At 43.5% G+C, this 27,402-nt stretch overlaps 1 protein-coding gene across 4 annotated transcripts in view; it reads right to left on the minus strand.

Annotated features, from left to right (window-relative positions):
• The window catches only part of LOC119972863 (septin-7), a 224,269-nt gene that overhangs the window by 11,900 nt on the left and 184,967 nt on the right, over positions 1 to 27,402 (minus strand). For all 4 annotated transcript variants that reach the window (XM_038810371.1, XM_038810372.1, XM_038810374.1 and 1 more), the window contains 2 exons: positions 22,694 to 22,790; positions 10,247 to 10,298 (listed from right to left, as the gene is read on the minus strand). In XM_038810371.1, the coding sequence (XP_038666299.1) occupies positions 10,247 to 10,298; positions 22,694 to 22,790 (149 nt within the window). The remainder of the gene's footprint in view (positions 1 to 10,246; positions 10,299 to 22,693; positions 22,791 to 27,402) is intronic.

The raw sequence follows: 27,402 nt of genomic DNA on the forward strand, positions 1-27,402 counted from the left end.
GAACAATTTCCATGTATCACAGTTTATTTGTTGGGGGGCAGGGACGAGGGAGGGTGATTACGGTAGAATACAATTTAGGAAACACGTCAATTTGCTCTCCAATCGCTATGTTTTAATGATCTTACTCAAGACTTGTGGAAGAATAGGTCTTCAGAATGCCCCTTCCTTACACATTGCACACAATACATGGGAACCGCACCACTACAGCTTCAATTTAGCACAATGTCCCTAAAGTGTATAACTTTCATTATCAGCAGGTTTTTTAACATAAGCAGATCCTTTTATTAATTGCCACTATTTTTTACAGGTGTGAAATACAAGGTGGGTTTTTTTGAGAGAGGGCGATGAAGATGAAACACATCAAAATCCCTTTGTTCTACAAACTACTCTTCAAATATTGACCAAAATTGAGTTCATTTTAAATTCAAGCTTTGTTACTCAAGTATCTTATGTATTGACATACGTGACATACTTGACAGCTTTTGATGTTCTGAAACAAAAAATTAATTATTGGTGAGACGAATGTGAACAGAAGCAGCTGATCAGAGTGATCACGCTTAAAGCTACATAGCTGCCGACAAACACCCAGCTTTGCCAAGGGCCACAGCCCAGATAAACCTGATAACTCAAAAATAATCATGTAGAAAGATTTATGACAAGGCCACTGACAGAAACAACTGACGTGATTTTCCTTTAAACTATTTGGCTAATATGTTTTGTGTTGATGTCACACAATTCAATTTGGGTTTTTTTTATAACACAAGGCTACTGCAATCACCCCCTCTCGAGGGAGCTCTCAGGCTTTCCATCATGATTCAGTATCCGCTAAATTCACCACCTGAACTTGGATGGACTTTGAATGAAAACTATTCATGAAATAAGAAATGACAATGGGTATGATTTTTGACAAAACTGCCTCCATGGATGTGTCCAGTTTGTGTAAAAGAAAGGTTACATTTTAATTCTACCATGTATTATCAGTGCACAGTTGTTAAATCTGTGCAGTTGAACACAACATTTTGGCTGTTTTATAAGACCTTGTGGTCTTGATTTGGGACATGTTTGCTTGATATGGAGCTTTGCAGCACTAGACATAGCAACCAAGTGGCTGAGGTACTGCCTTATCTTCTTGTTCTGGGAATCTGGGTGAAGCAGTATTTATTCCTCAAGAAGAGATTCCTCTGCGAGCTTCAGGAATCAACGCATATGGCGTGAAACAAAGAGCAGGAAGGACGAACAGCTTCCAGTCAGGGTGGAAGGAAATTCTACTGTTTTTATCACAACCTCAGCCTCTGAAAGAAACGCCTTCAAAGCAGTTCATTGCCTGGAGGCACAAAGGCACCAAACTTAAGTGTGACCGAAGACGACAAAATATTATTCTGATGTGAACATGTAAAGGAAAGGCAGTGGTGGTGCTTCACATTCCCTCAGGGTAAGGCAATGAATGGTAGGCATCGCAGAAACATAGAAACAAGGAGTAGCCCATTCAGTCTTTCAAGCCTGCTCCACCATTCAATATGATCATGGCCGATTCGCCATCTCAATAGCATAATTCCCACTTTCCCCCCATACTCCTTGATGCTATTAAAATCTTATCTATCTACATTCAGTTACTTGGCCTCCACAGCCTTCTGTAGTGTAGAATACCACAGGTCCATTACCCTGAGCGAAGAAATGTTTCCTTGTCTCAGTCCGAAATGGTCTATCCTGTATCCGTAGAATCTGTCCCCAGTCCCCGAATCCCCAACAAGAGAAAACATCCTCGCTGCATCTAGTCTGTCCAGCGCTGTTAGAATTTTAAACAGATCTCCTCTTGCCCCTTCAAAACTCGATTGAATACATTCCCAATCTCTCCTCATAAGACGGTCCCGCCAACACCAGCTTAGTGAACCTCCGCTTCACTCCCTCTGTGGCAAAAGCATCCTTTCTTAGGTAAAGAGACCAAACTACATGCAAAAGTCCAGGAGAGGTCTCACCAAGGCCCTAATCTCTACTTCTGAACTCAAATCCTCTTGCAATTAAGGCCAACATACCATTTGCCTTCCTAATCGCTTGCTTCACATTCCAATCTGTAATTATCTTGCAATTGTGTCTCTCCTATATATGCTTGTTTGTGAACCTGCCTCCACTTCACCTCATGAAGGAGCAGCGCTCCGAAAGCTTGTGATTTCAAATAAACCTATTGGACTTTAACCTATTGTTGCAAGACTTCTTTTTAAAAAAAAATGAATTTAGATTACCCAATTATCTTTTCCAATTAAGGGGCAATTTAGCGTGGCCAATCCACCTACTCTGCACATCTTTGGGTTGTGGGGGTGAGACCCACTCAAACACGGGGAGAATGTGAAAACTCCACACGGACAGTGACCCAGAGCCGGGATCGAACCTGGGACCTCGGCGCCGTGAAGCAGTTGTGCTAACCACTTGGCCACTGTGCTGCCCCTTGTTGCAAGACGTCTTACTGTGCCCACCCCAGTCCAGTGCCGGCATCTCCACGTCATCAGCAAACTTGGAAACGTTACATTTGGTTCTCTCAACCAGGTTATTTATACATCTATCATGAACAGCTGAGGCCATAAGCTCTGATCCCTGTGGTACCCCGCTAGTCACTGCAGCCACTTGGAAAAGGACCCATTTATTCCCACTCTGTTTCTGGTCTCTCAACCAGTTCTTGATACATTACCACCTATCCCGTGTGCTTTACAGAACAGAGCTGCTAGCATTATGGATACTAAACCATATACCTGTTACTGAGCTATTCCAATGGCTGACACCAACCTGTGAAATTGCACACAGCTATATTCTATGCGGCAGGCACCTCATGACCATTTTTGATTCCACTTGTTAAATTCGTTCAGTCACTTTCACCAATGATGCTGGGTTAGTACGGCTGATCTAGAATAGTACAGCAGCTGATATTTGAGGCCCTCAGGTAGTCGGTGCTCCAGTTGAAAATCTTCAGCAATTTATAGAAATTTATGCAGATGATTAAATCTGGACATTATCGTTTGTCATCTTGATTCAACACGAATGAAGCTTTAACTGCAACGAGAATTAATTTGGTGCTCAATGGCAGGGTTCTAGCACCAAGCTGCCACCTTGAGGGCTGGTTTAGCTCTCTTGGCTGGACAGCTGGTTTGTGATGCAGAGCGAGGCCAGCAGCGTGGGTTTAATTCCCGTACTGGCAGAGATTATTCATGAAGGCCCCGTCGGAGGTGTGGTGATCCTCAGGTTAAATCACCATCAGCCTGTGGCCATCGGGGACCATGGCGACATTATCTTTACCGTAGCTGCATTCTTCTATCTTGTAGGAACATTATAGCAGCAACACCCCACCAGGAATTCGGAACATTTTGAAGAGATGTCATTCATCCTTTGCACTTTTCAGTGAGAACTGCTTCAGTTAGAACAGCCAGGTTCCGAGGGCATGGAGTATTTCAGCACAAGGTGGGTACGTGGTATCAGACAATCAGGAAATGATGGATATGCAGAACCATTTCTGGCCTGGTATTCTGAGAATTTGCTGATGTTGCTATTCTCCCTGATCGGAGGGAGCAGCCTTTTCAGGATAAAATGCCGGTGAATACTGGGAAGGGACGCAAGTATGAGCACATCAGAACAAGGCGGCCATGTTCAACAAGTTTGTTGTGTATCAAAGCCCGTGACAAAAAATAATTTACTGGATATTGTTCAGCAACAGCTTGCGTTTATATAGCACCTTCTAATAAAGTAAAACATTCCAAGGTGCTTCACAGTAGTGTTACCGGAAAATTTGGCTCAGAGCTACAGAGAGATATACAGAACATGACCAAAATCTTGGTCAAAGAGGTGCTTTTAAGAGAGGAAAGAGGTAAACAGATGCAGATGTTTAGGGGGGGTTCAGGTAGCTTAGAATTCAGGTATTGTTCAAAATTGACAATATTTGAGTGACTCAAGATGGGAGGGGGAAAGCTTTCAACCAATCATGAGCTGGCTGATCAGAAACAGACTGGTTTAGACGGGGAAGAAATGGAAACCACTGACAGGTGTAAACCACATTTTTAACTCTGCCGTTTTAATATTGAATAAGAAAATGCCATTTCCTTGAAGCTGAGCCATGACAAGGGTTCAGCAATTTAAAATTGCCCAAGAGGAATGGGGTTAGCAGTAACATCTTTATGTAGAAAGTTGCTGGAGCGTACAATGCATCACAGCAGGAAGTGGAGTCAGAGACCACTGCTGGTTCAAACCAAAGACCAGACCAGATTATAGAGACAGAGAAATAGAAACGGGCTGTGGGGAGAAATCAGGGTTGTGCAATTAGGTTTGGATTGGTCCAGCAAAGAGATGGCATGGACACAATGGTCCCCGATTATGTTGTAAACATTAATACAAAAACTACAGATGCTGAAAATATGAAATAAAAACAGAAAATCCTCAACATCGGTAGAGAGAGAAACAGAGTTAGCCTTTCAGTTCGTGACCCTTCATTGGAAAACGGTAAAGATGTAACAGGTTTCAAACAAAGACAGGCTGGTGTCACGGAGTATGCTGATATTATCTGTGTGGGTACCCCAACTTGGAACACTAGTTCCTGGGGGGTATAGTTTTGTTTTGGTTTGGTGAAGCCCCAGTGAGAATAAACAGCCCAGTCGTCGTGTATAAATTATTCAAGACTTTATTGAAGGAAAGAAAAGACAAATGAACATGAACAGGACTACTCAACTCTATGACAATTAGGTTCATGAGTTACGAAAAAAACACGCAGTTTATGTAGAATGTACCCCTTGTTCCAAAATATATCTACAATCCCTGAACTCAAGTCTGCCCCTTTTCCTCTAAACAACATCCAAAATTAAATAAATCTACAAGTTAAACCCAGCTTATTGCCACACAGTACAGGGATGAAAATCAAGTCGGGGAAACATCTTGCCGTGGCCCAGCAAAGATATTTAAACTACCTTTACGAAGGGTTTGTGTTCTGCCTTGGTCCAAAGACTGAGAGGCTTAGATGTAAAACTTGGCCTTCAGACTTGGTAGCTGGAAACTGCTTCTGTCTGCTAAATGTTAACTGGCCAATATTGCTTCTGAGGGTCCGTCCAATTATACTTTTGTTGCACTTTGAATTTGCCGTGTGTATTTGGCTGTCTGCAAATCAAATTACTGGATTCCAGACATGACCCACGTATACCTCGCTGATCTTCCCAATCGAGGTAAACTGTTTCTTTCATCAACTAGAAGCATCTGATTCTGATCTAAAATCCAACTTTTACAGATGAACCATAGAAAGCATCCTACCTGGCTGCATCACAGCCTGGTATGGCAACTGCTCAGCCCAAGATCATAAGAAACTACAGAGTTGAGAACACAGCCCACTCCATCATGCGAACCCGGCTCCCATCCATGACTCCGGCTACACCTCCCGCTGCCTTGGGAAAGCGGGCAGCATAATCAAAGACCCCTCCCACCGGGCTTATTCACTCTTCCAACTTCTTCCGTTGGGCAGGAGATACAAAAGTGTGAGAGCGCGCACTAACAGATTCAAAAACAGCTTCTTCCCCGCTGTTACCAGACTCCTAAGTGACCCTCTTATGAACTGAACTGATCTTTTCACACATCTTCTCTACTGAGTATGCTTCTCTACACTCTGTATGCTTCACCCGATGTCTGTAGTTTATGTATTTACTTTGTGTATTTATTTTTGCCTTATGTAGTTTTTTCACGTGTGGAGTGATCTGTCTGAACTGTAAGCAAAACAATACTTTTCACCGTACCTCGATACACGTGACAATAAACAAATCTAATCCAAATGCCTTACAGCCTTGTTAATGAGAGAAATGCATCCCACCAGCCTTTTGAATACTGGCTACTGCTGTCTCTAGGCAGATTCCTACCTGTTGTTGGGCAGGTCACATCCTATTATGTTTTGTTAAATTTGTTTTACTGTTGTTGCTGGACAAATTCCATGGGGGAAGGTAAGTGGGAGGAAAGAACAAAAGAGCAAGTTTATGATGGGGCATCGGGCAGGAAGAATTAACCCTTTCCTCTTCACCAGGGCCCAAACACTCCTTCCAGGTGAAACAGTGATTTCCTTGTACCTGCTTCAATTTCGCAAACTGTATGTGCAATGCAGTCTCCTCTACATTGGGAAGGCCAAATGCAGATTGGTTGGTCACTTTCTGTGGAAAACTTTCATTTAATTTACAAGCCTGACCCCGTGCTTCCAACTGCCTGCCATCTTAACCCTGACCTTCTGCAACGTACCAGCAAAGCTCAACATTAGCACAGGCAGCAGCATCTCATCTTTCAATTCAGCACTTTACAGCCTTCGGACCTCAGCATTTGAATTTAACAATTTCAGCTCATAACTATTTCCCTCATTTTCTCAGACAGCAGATTGGCAATGACACTGATTTTAAATTTCCACCTCCGAGACCCATTTTTGTTTCTTTCCTTGCCCCATTACCATCTCCTTTTGCCTTACATCATCACCCCATTGTCATATAACCTCTCCCGTCTTCCATCGCATCACAGACCCTCCCTTTTCCTCTTTCTTCCTCTTCCCACTTTCCCTCGGTACTTGCTTAAAACCAGTTAAAGCTCTAACTTTTTCCAGTTCTAATGAAAGATCACAGACCTGAAATGTCAATTCTGTTTCACTCTCCACAAATGCTGCCTGACCTGCAGAGTTATTTCCAGCATTTTCTGTTTTTAGTGCTGTAATCTGGGTCTGTGGCCACCGCTATGGGACTGGGAACAATAAACATTAGAACCATTTAAGCTTTAGTCTACAAGATAAAGGATTTGTACGTATTGTGTAATGATTGAACATATTTGCATTGTGTGGCAGTTTAGATAAGATGCAGACGGTTTTCATTAACCACATGGAACAGAGCGTAAATTACAGGATGAGATAAGAGGGTAACTTAAAGCTTATTAGTTCTGGGGATACTGCGTGCAGTTCTGGTCGCCACATTACCAGAAGGATGTGGATGCTTTGGAGAGGGTGCAGAGGAGGTTCACCAGGATGTTGCCTGGTATGGAGGGGGCTAGCTATGAAGAAAGGTTGAGTAGATTAGGATTGTTTTCGTTGGAAAGACGGAGGTTGAGGGGGGACCCGTCTGAGGTCTACAAAATTATGAGAGGTATGGACAGGGTGGATAGCAACAAGCTTTTCCCAAGAGTGGGCGTGTCAGTTACAAGGGGTCACGATTTCAAGGTGAGAGGGGGAAAGTTTAAGGGAGATGTGCGTGGGAAGCTTTTTTACGCAGAGGGTGGTGGGTGCCTGGAACGCTTTGCCAGCGGAGGTGGTAGAGGCGGGCACGATAGCATCATTTAAGATGCATCTAGATAGATATATGAATGGGCGGGGAACAGAGGGAAGTAGATCCTTGGAAAATAGGCGATAGGTTTAGATAAAGGAACTGGATCGGCGCAGGCTGGGAGGGCCGAAGGGCCTATTCCTGTGCTGTAATTTTCTTTGTTCTTTATATCGTGTGCATTTTTGGCTGTCAGATTACAAGAAAGGTATCCTGGTGTAGAGGACATTTAATACCTGCCTTCAGACACTCAAGCGACCAGAGGCTAAGGAAATAGAGTTTGCTTACAAAGAAAAGGAGATCATAAATGAATCTTACAAATATACAAGGTCCTGAAGCTTGACAAGCTCAACCCGAAGAAACCATGATGCCAAGAATGATAATGCGTCTGCATGGGATGGATCTCAGGAGCAGAATGGAGAGATCAGATGTTTACAAAGAGCAAGGAATGTTTGGAATGGACTGTCGAGTAATTTTACGAGTGAGCTGGATATAGGCGAGCGTTACAGACTCGCGTCGGTTGTGGCAAGGCCGGAACAACATAACGGGCGACAAAGGGAAGCCGAGCAGAATCTCCGGTAGCAGCGCATCCCTCCCCGATGAACTCAATGCATTCTATGCTCGGTTCGAGCAGGAAACTATCAAGCCGCTGTCAACTGTCCCAGCAGCCCTAGACACACCCATACTCATCGCCACAGCTTCCAAAGTCAGATCGGCCTTCTTGAAAGTGAACCCTCGGAACGCCTGGATGGGGTCCCTGGTCGTGCACTCAGATCCTGCACGTACCAGCTGGCAGATATGTTCGTGGACGTCTTCAACCTCTCCCTACTCCGTTCCGAGGTCCCCACCTGCTTCAAGACCACCAGCATACCAGCGCCAAAGAAGAACCAAGCAACATGCCTCAAAGACTACCGTCCGGTGGCCCCGACATTGATTGTAATGAAGTGCTTGGAGAGGTTGGTCATAAGGCATCAACTCCACACTCCAAGACTGTCTTGATCCACTGTAATTTGCATACCTCCGCAACCTGTCCACAGCAGACGCCATCTCCCTGACCCAACACTCATCCCGGGAGCATCTCAACCACAAGAACTCCTACGGCAGGCTCCTATTTATTGACTACAGCTCCGCCTTCAACACCATAATCCTAGCCAAGCTCATATCAAAGCTCCAAAACCTAGGACATGGCTCCTCACTTTGGAACTGGTTTCTCAACTTTCTGACCCATAAAACAATCAGAAAGAATAAACAAAACCACCTCCTCCACGATAGTCTTCAATATTGGGGCACCGCAAGGCTGAGTACATAGCCCCCTATGCTCCCTATACACACACACGACTGCGTGGCAAAATGTGGCGCCAACTCCATCTACAAGTTTGCTGATGACACAACCACAGTGGGTCGAATCTCGAACAACGACGAGTCAGAATACAGAAAGGATATAGAGAACCTAGTGGAGTGGTGTAAAACTAAAGAGTTGGTCACTGACTTCCAGAAGGAAAGTATCACACGTCCCTGTCTGCATCAACGGGACTGAGGTGGAGATGGTCATCAGCTTCAAACTCTTAGGTGTGCACATCAGCAAAAATCTGCCCTTCTCCACCCACGTCGACGCTACAACCAAGAAAGCACAACAGCGCCTATACTATCTCAGGAAACTAAGGAAATTCGGCAAGCCCACATTGACTCTTACCAACTTTTACAGGTGCAGCATAGAAAGCATCCTAGTTGGCTGCATCACAGCCTGGTATGGCAACTGCTTGGTCCAAGACTGCAAGAAACTTCAGACAGTCGTGAACACCGCCTAGTCCAGCACCTGAACCCGCCTCCCATCCATTGACTATCTACACCTCCTGCGACTGTGGGAAAGCGGGCAGCATTATCAAAGACCCCTCCCACCCAGCTTACTCCCATTTCCAACCTTCCATCGGGCAGGAGATACAAAAGTCTGAGAACACGCACGAACAGACTCAAAAACAGCTCCTTCCCCGCTGTTACCAGACTCCTGAACAACCCTCTTAAGAACTGATCTGATCTCTTCACACATTTTCTCTACTGAGTCATACCGCCCTCCTATGTGCTTCACCCGATGGCGGTGCCTAAGTATTTACACTGTGTTCCTTGTGTTGCCCTATTATGTATTTTCTTTTCATGTACTAAATGATCTGTTTGAGCTGCTTGCAGAAAAATACTTCTCATTGTACCTCGGTACACGTGGCAATAAACAAATCTAATCCAACCCAATAGGCACTTGGATAGAAAATCAGTTGAGGGATACAGGCTGTGAACTGTATAATCAGTTATTGAACTCTTGGGGTGGCCAAATCATCTTTTCCAGTTTTTGCATTGTCATGTTCCAACAAAAGCCTACAGCTGTATAATTTATAAAGCATTGTTTCACTTTCAAACACCTACAAACACCAGTGAAGAACAAGTAGAAAATCATTTTATATTCGTTGAGAAATAATTTGCTCCTAATTTAAATATGCCTGCTTCGCAGAAGGTTCAAAATCGTTTGTTAAAATTGCTTTGTAAAGCAGTATTGTTTATTACAACGACAGATGTTGAAGCCAAAGTTACAACAGTGCTAGTGCGTCAGCTGCTTTGCACATGTGTAAGGGAACTCATGGCACCTAAAGACAATGCACAATGCTAATCACTGTAGTAGTGCAAGAGAAAAACATAGACATTCACACAAGCTAGGGTTGGGTACTTGGTATAAGGAGGGACCATGCATTTGGAAGTATTGCAGGCAAATCTGTCAGAACCTACGGCATTTCTAACATTAAACTGCATTTGTAAAGATCAGTTTAAGAGGCAACTTTCATACAAGATTACTTCAGAACTTTATTCTACCTGTTTTTGTGTGAAAAAACAAGGTCTATCTTAAGAACATCAGTCACATGAGGCTAAAACATCTATATAGCAGTCAAATGTGTCCACCTTACCTGATCAGCATGTTTCGTAAGATTGTGAAGTCACAGTGCTCACTATTTTCAACTGCAAAAAATAAAATATTGGAGAAGTGAGATTTATATTGGTCGTTGAGTCAGATGCACTGTATAGCATAGGAAAAAAAGTATCACATGCAACAGTATTACAGCAAGTGTTGTCAACACAGTACAAAAGCCATGTATTTTCTTCATACACCTTTTTTCAGCGAGCAGACATACAAAAGAAAACATTTTCAAAGAACAATCAGTGGTAACTTGAATGGACCCCAGGCCTCAATGCACTGTATTGCACAAAGATTTGCTTTCTGTTGAAGGGGCTTTTCATTGGTATTTAACTCAGTGGTAGCGAGTTCATAGAATCCCTAAAGGAGTCTCCCTGGGGGCCAGTTTAGCTCAATTAGCTGGTTCGTGAGTGAGACCAGCAGCGTGGGTTCAGTTCCCGTACCGACAGATCATTCATGGGAGGCCCCTCCTTCTCAACCTTGCCCGAGGTGTGGTAACCTGATTAACCTGAAAGCAGCCTGTGGTCACCTGGGACATGGCGATTTTACTAAGCAGCTTTATACAGTGCAGGAGGTGGCCATTCGGCCCATTGGGTTTGCACGATCCTCTGAAAGAGCACCCTACCTAGGCCCGCACCCCTACACCTGTAGTCCCACCTAACCTACATATCTTTAGACGACAAGCAATTCTAGCATGGTCAATCCACCTAACCTGCACATCTTTTGACTGTGGGAGGACACCGGAGCACCCGTTGGAAACCCGCACAGGCACAGGGAGAATGTGCAGACTTCACAGTCACCCGAGGTCGGAACTGAACCCGGGTCCCTGGCGCTATGAGGCAGCAGTGCTAACCACTGTGTCATCATCAGAGAGGCAGCTGCTTCAATATTCAGCAAACACTGATGTGACTGCTCAAATTTAAGTTGCATCAAAATCTAAAACAAAACCCTTCAAGGCCACATTGTTGTCTCAAACTTGCAGTCTGCAGTTTAGCATTGTATCACATTAAAATCATTAAAGAACAAATAGAAAAACAAAATAGCCAACAGCTTAGAGTATATTTTCAACAAATCAGGACAGATTCTGAGTGTACACAACTTCAAATTACTTTTGATGAACAAAATAACTAAACAAAATACGGATTTATTTACCTGATGAAACTATGTAAAAGTAACCATCGTACCCCATGTTGTGTACTTAGCTTGCTAGAGACATGAGCAGTGACTGTGGCAATATCAATGCAAGTAACTAAACAGGGTCCAGGAAACATTTTTCACAGAAACAGGAGGAAGCTAAAAATCACAAGGTCAGCAACTGAAAGAAATACAATAACTCCTACAATGAATACACAATATTTAAAAAGGCTTCCCATCATGAGATGACCCATAAAAGCAGAATGACCAATTTAATCTCCGTCTTGAAATAGACCTTTGTATTTCTCCGGACCCCTGCTCAACCTTCTCCTTTCCTCAAGGCAGTAATTCCTGCCAGGATATAGTTCCATACGGTGGTTGAAATGAAACTGGTTAATGGGAATGACAGTCATCACTTTTTTGTGCAGGAACCCCAGCAAATCTGGCTCATCCTCACTTGAAGATGACAATAGCAGCCCAAAGCAGTAAAGTGAACCGTTTGTGCAGAACAGCAGAAATGTTACATTTACAAAAACAGGACAACAGCATTCTTGAGGCGCTGGGCAGCATTGTAACTCAAAGTAGGGAGTGAGCTAGGCAGATCGTTGCTTTGGGGGTCAAGAAAGCCAGAAAGAAAGATTGGAAGTTCCAGGGATGTGGTACAGATAAGGTGGATTGGATATCCGATTGTGGGGAGATTGGTGAAGCAGGAAACTGGGTCCAGCAAGCAAAAGGAAAGGAACATACTTCCTGTAACCAGCAATCCTCGACTTCCTGTAGCTACCACCAGGTTTTAGGGTGGCACGGTGGCGCAGTGGTTAGCACTGCTGCCTCACGGCGCCGAGGACGCGGGTTCGATCCCGGCCCCAGGTCACTGTCTGTGTGCAGTTTGCACATTCTCCCCATGTCTGCGTGGATATCACCCCTTAACCCAAAGATGTGCAGAGTAGGTGGATTGGCCACACTAAATTGCCCCTTTATTGGAATAAAAGAAAGAATTGGGTACTCTAAATTTATTTTAAAAAGAATGTTTAAACAGCCAACTCGTTTTCCTGGAGCAGCTGATTGTCTGCAAAGCCCGGCTCCCATCTCTGCTGAAAGGCAGTCTGGAGTCAGGATTTCACTTCTTAATGTTTCAACCCACACCTCAGGCAAACCGGACAGCTTTTGGAGTTTAAAATTGTCCACATTTTGTATGTTTTTCCAAACAACACTTGTGCTTTTGGGACAAAATAAAAGTCATCTACACAAGGCAAGATAACTAGGTAGTCACAACAGCAAATCACGGCTTTGCCTCGTCATTACCTCAACAAGAATTTGATCACATTACAGTTAAACCCCCATTACAGATTTGTTGATCTAGTTGTCAATAGGGATTGACCTTGAAGCCGTGCTCCTCTTCTGGTTACAAAAAGTGTTACAAACTATATTAAAAAGTGAAAATCATTGTTGCAAGTCCGTTTAAAATAAAATCCCAGAAAAGGGCAAAACTGACAGGAGAATGTCAATAGCTAACGGGAATGGGCCAGTGATCTCTTCAAAACAGAAAATTGCTAAAGTAATGTATAGCGTTTGAAAAGATGTCAGCATTATTGAAATTATAATCAATTTTTAGCCGGTTGCTTCCTGCCAAACATTCAGATAGAGGGGTTTAAAAGTTGGACAACTTCATCTCCTGCAATTCCTCTTCTCCATGCTTATGAAAAATGAAAATGAATTCCATTATGAATTATATGCACAAAATAATTAACTGTCCTAATCGCTCAATTGCACTATCACCTAACAATTGTTTTTTTATACATGTGAAATATTCAGTTTCTACAGGTCAGTAAATCTCACCATGCCAAATATTCTACTGAACCTTTTCCCGACTGTGCCATGTGGAAAAGTATCACCCACTACAACAAATGATTGATTCAGTGAGAAGCGTACGGCAAGTTCTCACTCCTCACAACAAGTAGTGACCAGCTCAGATAGGGGATTTTGTTTATTAAATCCAGTTTGCGTATGAAATGCCCCGTGCAGCACACAGAAAATTAGGCTCATATCAATGAATTATTCTTTACTCTTAAAAAAAGGATGCAATTAACGAATGAGGAAATAAAATTTGGGAAATGGGCGAGAGTAATTCATCATTGATTAACTTTCGTCTCTGGCATTTGGGTTACAATCCAGACCGCACTGCGGGAATGAAAGTCTCTCTTCTGCAAAGTGTAAAGGTTCTGCATGAAATGAGGTTGCTCCTGCTCGGTACAGACCACAGCACAAAACTGCTGCTAATCTTTGTCCTACATTACTCTGAGGCCACACAATTTGTGAGAAATGGAAATGATCGGACTGTGGAGACACACGGAGAAGGAAGAGGTGGAGCTTTAGGAGTTACAATCTTTACTCAGAGAGTAGTAGGGGTGTGGAACGCCCTGCCTGCAACAGTAGTAGACTCGCCAACTTTAAGGGCATTTAAGTGGTCACTGGATAGACATATGGATGAAAATGGAATAGTGTAGGTCAGATAGGCTTCAGATGGTTTCACAGGTCGGCGCAACATCGAGGGCCGAAGGGCCGTACTGCACTGTAGTGTTCTATGAGTCTGGCAGTGCTCATTGTGGATGCGGATTGCCCGACATGGTGAATGTCCACCATCGCTAACATTCCTCACCGTGGCAGCCTGCAAGGGTTTTCCCAAAGCACAAAATATGGCAGTCACACAACATGTTCAGCATCAGAATGGCAAAGCCCGACGTCACGTGCTTCAATTCCAGATCAAGGTCAGCAGTTCAATAAGATTCAGATTTCTCCGGGGAATTAAGGCACCTTTCGGAGGTAAATATCTGGGCTGTGTAGGAAGTCATCCCCTAGAACTCCCAACCACATCAAATTTCCCAAATAGAGATGGTGTGTTGTGGTAACATCACTGGTAGTCCATCGGACCAGACCAATACTCTGGAAACACACCTTCAACTTCAATCACAACAGCTGGTGGATTTAAATTCTACTTCATTAAAATCTAGTCTCAGTAATGGTGACCATGACATTATCATTGATTGTTAAAACCTATCTGGTTTCACTGGTGACTCTCGACCCAAAGCAATGAGGGAGACTTTTAACTACCCTCTGAAATAGCCCAGCAAGCCACTCAGTTCAATGACAAATTCAAGCCTTGCCAGCTACACTCCCATCCCATAAAATTATTTTAGCAGCATGCGAGAATTGCCACTGTACCCTTCCTCTACCCTTGCTGGAGTGTGGGTCAACAGTCGAGTGCCCTTGTCAATTCTTTTTTGGTGAACCTGCACAGTGAATAGTGATAAATAACTGGACTAGGGAAAGCCGATTCTAGATTTATCCAATGTTAACATTACACATCCGAGAAACTCAATGGACGCTAATCAACCCCCCTGGTTGCAAGGGCATGGAGGTCAATTCTAGCAATCTTACTTCTTGTTTCAAAAGGAGTATAAGCCCTCGCATCCGATCCCTCACTGCCTTCAGGGAGGCCAACAATTCTGAGATCCTGCCTCGGGGACCTATTCTCCAGCTTCTCCTGCATTCTTTTCCAGCGGTCGTTCAATCCCCACCATGCTTTCCAGGACAGTTATGTAGTGTTGCTAGAGCGCAGTCGGGCGGATTGTCACTGCCGAACTTCTGCAATTAGTACTGGGCGGCTAATATAGCCATGATTAGGAAGTGGGTAGTGGGGGAGGAGTCGGCATGGAAGCGGATGGAGGCAGCGTCAGGTAAAGACACCAGTTTGGGAGCACTGGTAGCGGCACCTCTGCCGTTCTTGCTGGCCCGGTACTCCACACGTCCGGTGGTAGTGGCGGCTCTGAGGGCAATGGAGAAGATATAGGAGAGTGGAGGGAGCATCGATTTGGACCCCGATTTATAACAACCACAGGTTTGCACTAGTTGGCGGGTTCCAGAGGTGGCAGGGGGCAGGAATCAGAAGGATGGGGGATCTATTTATTGATGGGAGCTTTCCCAGCATGAAAGCTTTGGAGGATAAATTTAAATTGCCACCAGGGAATGGTTTTAGGTATTTGCAGGTGCGAGACTGCCTGAGAAAGCAGGTGCTGGCCTTACCACTGCTGCCGCCACGGGGGATACAGGATAGAGTAGTTTCCAGTACCTGGGTGGGGGAGGGGAAGGTATCGGATATTTACCAGGAGCTTTCGGAGGCGGAGGAAACTCCGGTGGAGGAGCTTTAGGGCAAGTGGGAGGACGAGCCAGGTGGAGAGATAAGAGGCGGGTCTACGGGCGGATGCCCTAAGCAGGGTTAATACCTCCTCATCGTGCGCCAGGCTTAGCTTGATACAATTTAAGGTAGTCCACCGGGCACACGACAGGGGTTAGGATAAGCAACTTTTTCAGGGTAGAGGATAGGTGTGCAAGGTGCGTGGGAAGCCCAGCAAATCATGTCCACATGTTTTGGGCATGCCCGAAGCTTTGAGGGTTTGGCAGGGTTTTGCTAAGGCAATGTCCACGGCACTAAAAACACGGGTGGTGCCAAGTCCGGAGGTAGCGATCTTTGGAGTGTGGGAAGATCCGGGAGTTCAGGGGGCGAAAGAGGCCAACGTTCTGGCCTTTGCCTCCCTGGTAGCCCGGAGATGGATCTTGTTAACGTGGAGGGACTCAAAGCCCCCCCCGCCCGCCCCCCTTTCCCAACGCAATGAAATGTTCATGGCAGACGCAGGATCCACAATATCACCAGTCATTGCTTCCTTAAATCATACCCCCCTCGATCAATATTGGCCATGGTCACAACTGCCCTTTCAGAGTCGCCACCATTAACAGAAAATACAATCTACGAGCCATTTCCCGATCTTAACAGCAAGCTACGGGGACAAGATACAATCTTCCAATCTCATTTTTGCACTGGCGCAGTTGGTACTGCATCAAAACCAGGCCCCTCAATTTCCTGACAGTAACACACTTCAAAGACTGGAAAGCATTTCCTCTGGAGCTGCTGCCTAGAAATACTGCTGCCTGTTCACCACATTCAACTCCTTTGTATGAAGGCATTTTAGTTTAAATTCAAAGATGCACATTCTTTACCTGCCTTTTATTACAGCAAAATAAACAAACACAAGCACTTGCCCGAGAATTAACTTTTTCAGTAAGGCTTGTGTGAATCCATTTCCAAAGCTGCTGTAAACCCATATTAAAACTGGATGATTAAAAATATCATTTGTACTCCCCAAAAGATTATACCAGATTCACAAATTACACAAGCACAGAATTCATTTTAAATTCAAGGAAAATTCAAGTCAGGCTGATAATTAAATTTCTAATCGAGTTATACAGGTAGCAAACTGACATAGTGGCCATCCAGTTTCAATGCCACATCACAAACTAACTTGCTCCCCAGTGTAGAATAGAATAGCACAGCATAGAACTTTATTAGCCAGAATTTGTATTGGCTTCACCTCCAGTCATTAGTTAAAAACAGTGAATATTTCATTAATAATAATCTTTATTAGTGTCACACGTAGGCAGACATTAACAGTGTAATGAAGTTTCTGTGAAAATCCCCTAGTTGCCACATTCCGGCGCCTGTTCGGGTGCACGGAGGGAGAATTCAGAATGTCCAATTCACCTAACAGCACGTCTTTCGGGACTTTCATAGAATCATAGAATCCCGACAGTGCAGGAGGCCATTTGGCCCATTGAGTCTGTACCGGCCCTTGGAAAAAGCACTCTACTTAAGCCCACTATCCCATAACCCAGTGGGAGGAAATCAGACTGCCCGAGGAAACCCATGCAGACGCAGGGTGATCCAGGAATCAAAGCCAGGTCTCTGGCGCTGTGAAGCAACAGGGCTAACCAATGTGCTACCGTGCAGCCCGTATATGTATACCTACATGCATATATATTTGTGTAGTTATAACATACATCCACACCAAAAAAAACCTATTACACTCTGCCATTAAAACACTTTAAACCTGTGCACTTTATAGCCCCAAAATCTGTACAACGAATTCCAGGGAAGAGATGGATCATTTATTTATATATAATGTAAACCAACGCCCACCACATTTGTTTTGGAACTGTTAAAAGAACTCTAGTGCACAGAGATGCTATTTGGCATTTCCTGCTGCAGTTATACTGGTTGAGGTCATCGCTTGCACTCCAAACATTTTAAACAACGACATCACCACTCCCAAATGACTTGCAAATGGTTTTACTTTAGTCGATGCACATGTATTGTGAATCTCTTACTTCTCTGCTGTGCTTTGGTAATACACAATGGTTATCAGATTAAATACAGATGCAGCACTTCTGCAGCAGGTCCACGTAGTATTGCTTAAAAGAGGCAGAGCCTGTAATTCACAATAAGATGAACTGCTTGAAATGTTAATTTGATTTGAATGCCATTACACAAGAATAGTGTTGAATCATCAAAGCAAGCCACAACAATCTGGCAAAGAGAGATGAAGGCATTCCTCACTCAAGTGAAAGAAAAAAAATAGCCGGATGGAAGAGGGAGGTGCCATTAAAAATCTCAGCAACGCTTGCCAGAGGTTAGAGGCTGGGATATGGTGAGATTTATACCCAGAACAGAGAGCATGTACAGCACAATGACAGGCAATTCAGCCCAATTGGTCCATGCTCCATACGAGCCTTCACCTATGTCTATTTGTCTCACCCTAAAATATCCTTCTATTCCTTTCTCCCATTTTCTAAACCCCCCCCCCAGTGCACTTACATTTTTTTTGCATCAACCGCTTCTTGTGATAATAAGTTCCACATTCCATCTACACTCTGGCTAGTACAGTTAATGCAGTCAAGTCTCACTTTATTTTGTTTTCACTGTAGAATACTGGAACGGTTACATTTCAGATTGAAGTACAACAATCACCTAGAGGGGTCCCAATATAACAACTGATGCCATGGTCTCAAACACAAAGGGACATTCTAGGTAACGTAAATAACCATCTTGTCTGATCCTCTGATGACCAGGCCAGAACTGGCAGCTTGGAAAACTATGAAAATAAACAAGAAGGACTTCCCTCTGTCCATGAGAAAGGCAACTTCTGCCCGGATGGTGGATGCGGAGATGATGTTTCTCTTTATGGGAAAGACTGGAACGAGGGGATACAGTTTAAAAACAAGGGGTCTCCCATTTAAGATGGAGAACAGGAGAATTTATTTTCTCTTTTGCTATGAGGAGAGGTCGAATAAACTAGGATTGTTTTCCTTGGAAAATCCAGAGGCTGATGGGAGTCCTGATTGAGGTAGAACATAGAACATTACAGCGCAGTACGGGCCCTTCGGCCCTCGATGTTGTGCCGACCTGTGAAACCATCTGAAGCCTATCTGACCTACACTATTCCATTTTCATCCATGTCTATCCAGTGACCACTTAAATGCCCTTAAATTTGGCGAGTCTACTACTGTTGCAGGCAGGGCGTTCCACACCCCGACTACTCTCTGAGTAAAGAAACTGCCTCTGACATCTGTCCTATATCTACCACCCCTCAATTTAAAGCTATGTCCCCTCGTGTTGGTCATCACCATCCGAGGAAAAAGACTCTCATTGTCCACCCTATCTAACCCTCTGACTATCTTATATGTCTCTATTAAGTCACCTCTCAGCCTTCTCCTCTCTAACGAAAACAACCTCAAGTCCCTGTGCCTTTCCTCATAAGACCTTCCCTCCATACCAGGCAACATCCTAGTAAATCTCCTCTGAACCCTTTCCAAAGCTTCCACATCCTTCCTATAATGTGGCGACCAGAACTGCACGCAGTACTCCAGGTGCGGCCGCACCAGAGTTTTGTACAGCTGCAGCATGACCTCGTGGCTCCGAAACTCAATCCCCCTACTGATAAAGGCTAGCACACCATATGCCTTCTTAACAGCCCTATTAACCTGGGTGGCAACTTTCAGGGATTTATGTACCTGGATGCCGAGATCTCTCTGTTCATCTACACTACCAAAAATCTTGCCATTAGCCCAGTACTCTGCATTCCTGTTACTCCTTCCAAAGTGAACCACCTCACACTTTTCCGCATTAAACTCCATCTGCCACCTCTCAGCCCAGCTCTGCAGCTTATTTATGTCCCTCTGTAACCTATAACATCCTTCAGCACTATCCACAACTCCACCGACCTTCGTGTCATCTGCAAATTTACTAACCCATCCTTCTACACCCTCTTCCGGTCATTTATAAAAATGACAAACAGCAGTGGCCCCAAAACAGATCCTTGCGGTACACAATTAGTAACTGAACTCCAGGATGAACATTTGCCATCAACCACTACCCTCTGTCTTCTTTCAGCTAGCCAATTACTGATCCAAACCGCTAAATCACCTTCAATCCCATACTTCCGTATTTTCTGCAATAGTCTACCGTGGGGAACCTCATCAAACGCCTTACTGAAATCCATATACACCACATCAACCGCTTTACCCTCATCCACCTGTTTGGTCACCTTCTCAAAAAACTCTAAGGTTTGTGAGGCATGACCTACCCTTCACAAAACCGTGTTGAGTATCACTAATCAATTTGTTCTTTTCAAGATGATTATAAACCCTATCTCTTATAACCTTTTCCAACATTTTACCCACAACCGAAGAAAGACTCACAGGTCTATAATTGCCAGGGTTGTCTCTACTCCCCTTCTTGAACAAGGGGACAACATTTGCTATCCTCCAGTCTTCCGGCACTATTCCTGTCGACAAAGACGACATAAAGATCAAGGACAAAGGCTCTGCAATCTCCTCCTTGGCTTCCCAGAGAATCCTAGGATAAATCCCATCTGGCCCAGGGGACTTATCTATTTTTACACTTTCCAAAATTGCTAACACCGCCTCCTTGTGAACCTCAATTCCATCTAGCCTGGTCGACTGTACCCGAGTATTCTCCTCGACAACATTGTCTTTCTCCAGTGTAAACAGTGACGAAAAATATCCATTTAACGCTTCCCCTATCTAGAACATAGAACGATACAGCGCAGTACAGGCCCTTCGGCCCACGATGTTGCACTGACATGGGAAGTCAAAAACTAAAGGCCATCTAACCTACACTATGCCATTATCATCCATATGCTTATCCAATAAACTTTTAAATGCCCTCAATGGTGGCGAGTTCACTACTGTTGCAGGTAGGGCATTCCACGGCCTCACCACTCTTTGCGTAAAAATCCTACCTCTGACGTATGTCCTATATCTATTACCCCTCAATTATCTCCTCTGATTCCACACACAACTTTCCACTACTATCCTTGATTGGCCCTAATCTTACTCTAGTCATTCTTTTGTTCCTGATATACCTATAGAAAGCCTTAGGGTTTTCCTTGATCCTATCCGCCAACGACTTTTCGTGTCCTCTCCTCGTTCTTCTTAACTCTCCCTTTAGGTCCTTCCTGGTTAACTTGTAACTCTCAAGTGCCCTAACTGAGCCTTCATGTCTTCAAAATTACAAGAGATATAGACAGGGTGAATAGTCAGGAGCTTTTCCCTGAGGTGGAAGACTCAGTTACAAGGGGGCACAGGTTCAAGGTGAGAGGGGGAAAGTTTTGGGGAGGTGTGCAGGGAAAGTTTTTCATGGAGAGTGCCTGGAACGCATTGGCAGTGGAGGTGGTGAGGTAGTAGGCCTAAATAAGAAATAGGGATGGCGCAGGCTTGGTGGGCCGAAGGGCCTGTGTCTGTGCTGTAATGTCTTTGTTCTCAGAGGGGCTGAGTTTGTGCAATTCTCTTTTCCAGAGAGATGGAGACTGGTCATTGAATATTTTTCAGGCTGTTAGTCTGACTCCCTGGTCAATCAGGAATCTAAGGTTGGAGGGAAGACAAGAAAGTGGAGTTGAGGCCACAAACAGACTAGCCATCATCTTATCAAATGGCAGAGAAGTGGGCAGCACGGGAGCACAGTGGGCAGCACTGTTGCTTCACAGCTCCAGGTTCGATTCCCGGCTTGGGTCACTGTCTGTGCGGAGACTGCACGTTCTCCCCGTGTCTGTGTGAGTTTCCTCCGGGTGCTCCGTTTTCCTACCACAAGTCCCGAAAGACATGCTGTTAGGTGAATTGGACATTCTGAATTCTCCCTCTGTGTACCCGAACAGGTGCCGGAATGTGGTGACTAGGGAATATTCACAGTAACTTCATTGCAGTGTTAATGTAAGCCGACTTGTGGCAATAAAGATTATAAACTGGAGCGGCTGGAAGGCCTAGTCCCATGTTCCAAATCAGTTGGAGCAACGCAAATAGTAAAACAAATACAAGCAGTGGAGAACTGATAGAACCTACACAGTGCTACAGAAGGAAATAAAACCAAATGTAAAAAATCATATGCAATAATAAACGAGCACCTTGAGGTTCAGATATGATGTTTTGTTCATCACTTAAATGCTAAAATGTAATCCAATTCTAACGCACATGAATTTGCATGAATGTCAAAATATACAGCCCATGCAAAATATACAGCCCATGCAAAATATACAGCCCATGCAAAATATACAGCCCATGCAAGTCATTAATTACACTATGACTGAAACTAAGAATCCTGCCAAGAAATTGAAATTTCATGTCAAAATCTACATTTTTCTGCACAAAATGCTAAAAATAACCTGCGTTCCCCGCTGAACAGGAACCATATGTTGATTTGTGTAATGTGGAACAGTCAAAAAGACAATAACAAAAAAACAAATTGCTGATTCTCATCAACTGGCCGATTCCATACAATTAACATTTATATCCAAGAATTAAGCAAATTTTCCAATTGCATTTTGGACTGTCATGCTTAGGTCAGAATCAGTGATGGGCAGCACGGTGGCGCAGTGGTTAGCACAGCTGTCTCACGGCGCCGAGGTCCCAGGTTCGATCCCGGCTCTGGGTCACAGTCCGTGTGGAGTTTGCACATTCTCCCCGTGTTTGCGTGGGTCTCGCCCCCACAACCCAAAGATGTGCAGGGTAGGTGGATTGGCCACGCTAAATTGCCCTTAATTGGAAAAAATGAATTGGGTACTCTAAATTTATAAAAAAAAAGGTCAGAATCAGTGAACACGCATCATTGGGTATTACCTCATGGATTTCAGAGTGAAAATCCTGCACTGCAACAGTGACTAAACTCTAAAAGTACTGAATTGCTTGTAAAGTGCTTTGGGTGCCCTGAGCTCATGCTTGGGACGATCGAATTCAGGGTTTTTTTTCCTTTATTAACAGTCTGTGTGAATAGTTGGGAATTCCAGACACCACAAGTTTAAATCGAAATTTGAAATATACTTGTAAAAATACTATTACTGTTTCCAATTAAATTATGGACAGGAGCTTCAACAGATTAAAAGCAAGTGGCAAAGAGGCTTACCCTCTGCAACCCCCCAAGGATACTGTCTTCCTCGAACGCGTTTCCCATTCACCTCAATGGTAGTATTACTACCCACAACAGCAAGAGGCAAACGATCCTAGAAGAGATTCACATTCACAAAGATCAGTGCAAGGATAACCAAAAGAAAAATTAATACATCAGATGGTGGAACAAAAATAACCTTGTGAAGACTTAATGTCTAGTTACACTTAAACCACCACACATAATTTATTTGGGACTAAGTCAGCATTGCTGATACTTGCACATAGGACAGAAGGGTCTTGCACATAGGACAGTCAAAAGTACAGAATTTATAAACACCAGTTGGATCCCATCTGGAACACTGCCTCCGATTCTGGGCAATGCAATTTAGGGATGTGAAAAATGTTAATGTGGGAAAATATAAATTTGTCCGCTTTGGCAGGAAGAATAGAAAAGCAGCAAATGATTTAAGTAGAGAGACAGATTGCAGAACTTTGTGGTAGAGGTATCTGGGTGTCCTGGTAATAAATTTGAAAAGGTTAGTACACATGTACAAGTGATTAGGAACGCAAGCCATGGGAATGGAATATAAAAGTAGTAATGTTTTGCTACATTTGTACAGGGCGTGGTCGAGACCACATCGAGAGTACGGTGCACAATTTTGGTCTGTTTGAGAAATAATGTAAATATATTAGCACTACAGAGAAGACTCACTCAACGGATACCTGGGATGGGGCTGCTTATCTTTGAGTAAAGGCTGAACAAGTTGGGCGTGCATCCATTAGAAGGCCGAGAGGTGATCTTACCAAAACATGAGGTCCTGAGGGGGCTGGACAGGGTGGATGCCTGGCGGACTGTTTGTAAATATGGATCTCCTATTGAAGGTAGATGAGAAGAATTTTCTCTCTTTGGAGACTTTGGGCCTTCCCTGGAGAGCAGCATTGGTAGATAAATTCTTGACTAACAAGGTGGCAAAAGATTCAGGGGCAGGTGAAACGTGGAGTTGAGGCCACAATCAGATCAGCCATAATCTTACTGAATAGCAGAGCAGACTCGAGGGGTTGAATGGCCTTCACGGTTCCAAATTTGTTTGTGTGTTTATGTATATAGAAAAGGATCCGGGGAGATTAACCAGAATGATCAGGGATGGAGGTCTTCAATTATGTGGAGAAACTGGAGAACCTGGGAATCTTCACCTTAGAACAGAGAAGGGAGATTTAATAGAGATGTTTTTAATAAAATGAATAAGGACAAACATTTTCTACTGAGGGGGATGAGTAACCGGAGGAGGCAAATTGGAGAATTGGCAAAAGAACCAGTGATTTTTTTTTCCTCAGTTATATGATCTGGAATGCTGCCATGGAAGAACAGTGGAAGCAAATTCAATGGTACCTTTCAAATCGAAATTGGAATAATATTGGGTCAGGAAAGATTTTCAGGTAATAATTGCAGGTCAATGGAAATACCCTTACCAGCCTACCCCAACAGGCACAGGAATGTGGCGACTAGGGGCTTTTCACAGTAACTTCATTTGAAGCTTACTTGTGACAATAAGCAATTTTTGTTTTCATTTCATTTCCAATTACCTTATGCAGAGATCATTGTAGTGGATGCAAAGAACAAGAGCACTTTGGAAGTACCTTTCACGAGAAGGCTCAAATAAAACATCTATGATTTGATATTCAAATCTAGACACTCATCTGCCTGAAAATCCCTGCAGACACTTAAACAGAAGCTCATCAGTTTTATCACTAAGGTGTGATTTTCTTCTACAAAGCTGTTTCTTTTTAATGTTAACATGTAATTTCCAGGTGTACAAACTCTTATAAATACCTAGTCTGTGGTTCATAGTAATATTTTAAAGTTATTTTTTAGATCTGAGAAAATTAAAGTTTTATTCTGGAAAGCGGGATAAATACAACAAAAGCAGTTTGAAGGCTTTACATTGGGTGTGGCCATGTTGTCCTAAGGGGTTAACAGCTAGAAAGGCAAGATCATTAAACAGCAGGTGGGCTTACTTAACTGGAGAATTGGACACAAAGTAATTTTGTTTTGGAAGTTAGAGCTCCAATTAATTTAGCAGCATTTAATGCCGAGGAGATGATGGGTGGAGTTTAACAAAGTTCTAGGGTTTTAATTTATCTATACACTTGCTCTGGTCATGAGTGTTCTTCAACAGGGGAAAATGCCATACTGAAACGGTGCTGCTATTAGCAGGCTCCAGGCAGCAAAAGTGTCGCTGTTAGCGGTCTGTGTGTAGCTGAGGCTCAGAAGTCCCAGAAGCCATTTGATTAGCTCTGTGCGGTTAGGGCTAAGTCCTGTGGAGCTGAGAATTGGAAAACGGTCACTGGCTATCATAGGATATACAGTGCAGAAGGAGGCTGTGCTGGAAGAGTTAGGTCTTAGGAGCCATTTAAAGCTTGGTGTAACTAAGGAGATTGGAGAAATTCAAGGGCAGTGCCAGTCCAGTGAAGCTAGCCAGCTAGGAGATCAGGGTAGCACAGTGTGTGGCACTGTTGCTTCACAGCGCCAGGGAGGTTCGATACCCAGCTTGGGTCACTGTGCGGAATCTGCACATTCTCCCCGTGTTTGCGTAGGTTTCCTCCGGGTGCTCCGGTTTCCTCCCACAAGTCCTGAAAGACGTTAGGTGAATTGGACATTCTGAATTGTCCTTCTGTGTACCCGAACAGGTGCCGGAGTGTGACGACTAGGGGATTTTCAGAGTAACTTCACTGCAGTGTTAATGTAAGCCTACTTGTGACACTAAAGATTATTATTATTAAATACACAGGTTGAGGCTGGAGTACACAACGGCAAATCCAGGGGAACTGAATCTTTGGAAACTGGATTGAAACCCTGGGAGGCGTGCAGTCTTTGAGACAGCCTGAGTTGGAGTGGCTTTGAAGGAATTAAGGGGCTTGATCTTTGAAAACGTGAACATTTTGGAGTCCCTTAGGAGGGAAACAAGAGTTTCAACGAGATGATTCAGTGTTTACTGACATCTGGGTGGGCTGCTGAGAAATCTATGGTATTTGTCTGGCTTACATTTGCTTTTCATTGTGCAGTGCTTTGTTTGACTACAGTTGGTCTGTTAATTCACATTTACCCTGAACGTTACAGCATACAATAGATAATGTAAGTTGTTTGTCTTTCTGACATTGTATAATAAAGTTTAGTTTAGTTTTTTCAAAACCTGAAGAATCATGTGGCTTTATTCTCTTGGTAAGTGTCTTGCATCGCAAACTATGTCTACTTTAAACAAAATGCTGTTGGTCCCTAACCAGATCTTACCAACAACATGGAGGACTGGTCTCAGATAATAAAACTGAGACAAGCGAGCAAAGCAGACAAAGAACAGGATATGTTCCGAGAAATTAGCTTGGTGCTGTGTACTTGCTAATTAATGGATATTAATTGTGAGTGTGAGGGAACATTCATTTGCTTAAATATCAGCCAACTTCAGGTTTCTCACTGGTATATTGCTATTTCATTAATTCAAACTTAACCATCTTTGATAACTCAACAGATGTCTGGTTATTTAAATCACTAGCAATATTTTAGCACTATGGCAGAGTGAGGCTTTGAAGATGTAACATGGATGCCCATGTGCTTAAAAAAGGCACCTTTAAAATAGTTAAGGATTGATATTTGATCATTTTGTAAATCATTGATTTTAGAAATAGTTTTCTGATTGCTTTGCGATATTATTTTAAAAAGCAATCTTTAAAAATTAATTTTTGAGCACAAGAAATCACATCTTTCCAGATGTTTGGTGGCAAATAGTTGCTGACTAAAGCAATGCTGTCTCCCAATATTGCATTCGCCTGCTTCCTCCCGTTCCCCATTTTGTCCGATCTCAGGCAAGGAAATCCCCCCTCACCAATTTGATTTTGGGTTTCTCTCTGTTCTGGGCATGTGGCCTGTCTGCAGCACCAAGATGTATTATACTCCCTCCCCATTGTTACACAATGACAGCACAATGCACACCTCAGGGAATACTTAAAGGTAACACACCATCATCTCCACTAGAAAGTAAGCAGAGAATCTCCTGTCAACTTCAAGCAAGCTGTACTGAGAGTCCATTCTGCTGCTTACATCTGATGCTGTAGTTATTTCTCCTTGCTAAAGGCATTTGGGCAGGGTGCAACTAATGCCAAATTTAAGCTCCTGTTTTTAAACACTATTTTTGGCTCCATTTCAAAATTTACATGATTTATTTATTCCATTGATTTACAACTAGGGCCCATTTATCAGTCTTTTCTCCTCTACCTGTTTTGCTATCACACACTGCATTGCGACTATTGTTCTTTTGGCTTTCCTCATATCCACTATCTGGGATAACCAGGTGGCTGGAAATGTCCCCCGTGACTTGAATCTTCTGCAGCTTTTTTAAAAAATTGCATGCTTCTCAGGTCCTATTCAATTTACACTCGAGCTGAAACCACAACATGGATTTTTAACCCATCGATAAAAGTATTAAGGCCAATTTACGGAATGCAAAAATTAGTTGCATATTTGCCAAACTGAACATGTAATTCCATAGTTTAAGTTGCTCTACAATGAGTGCAATTGTGTTTACAGAATGAAAACCCTGCAGTAAGATGTCATTTGCAGCACTGGTCTGTCACCACTGAAATGTACTCAGTTATTGGTGGCAGGCTTTTCTTCAAAATATGGATCCATTTTTCAAAACTCAGTGTAAAAGTTTTACACTTCCTCAAATGTTC

The sequence above is a fragment of the Scyliorhinus canicula genome, chromosome 10 (assembly GCF_902713615.1).
Source record: "Scyliorhinus canicula chromosome 10, sScyCan1.1, whole genome shotgun sequence".
Lineage (NCBI taxonomy): Eukaryota > Metazoa > Chordata > Chondrichthyes > Carcharhiniformes > Scyliorhinidae > Scyliorhinus > Scyliorhinus canicula.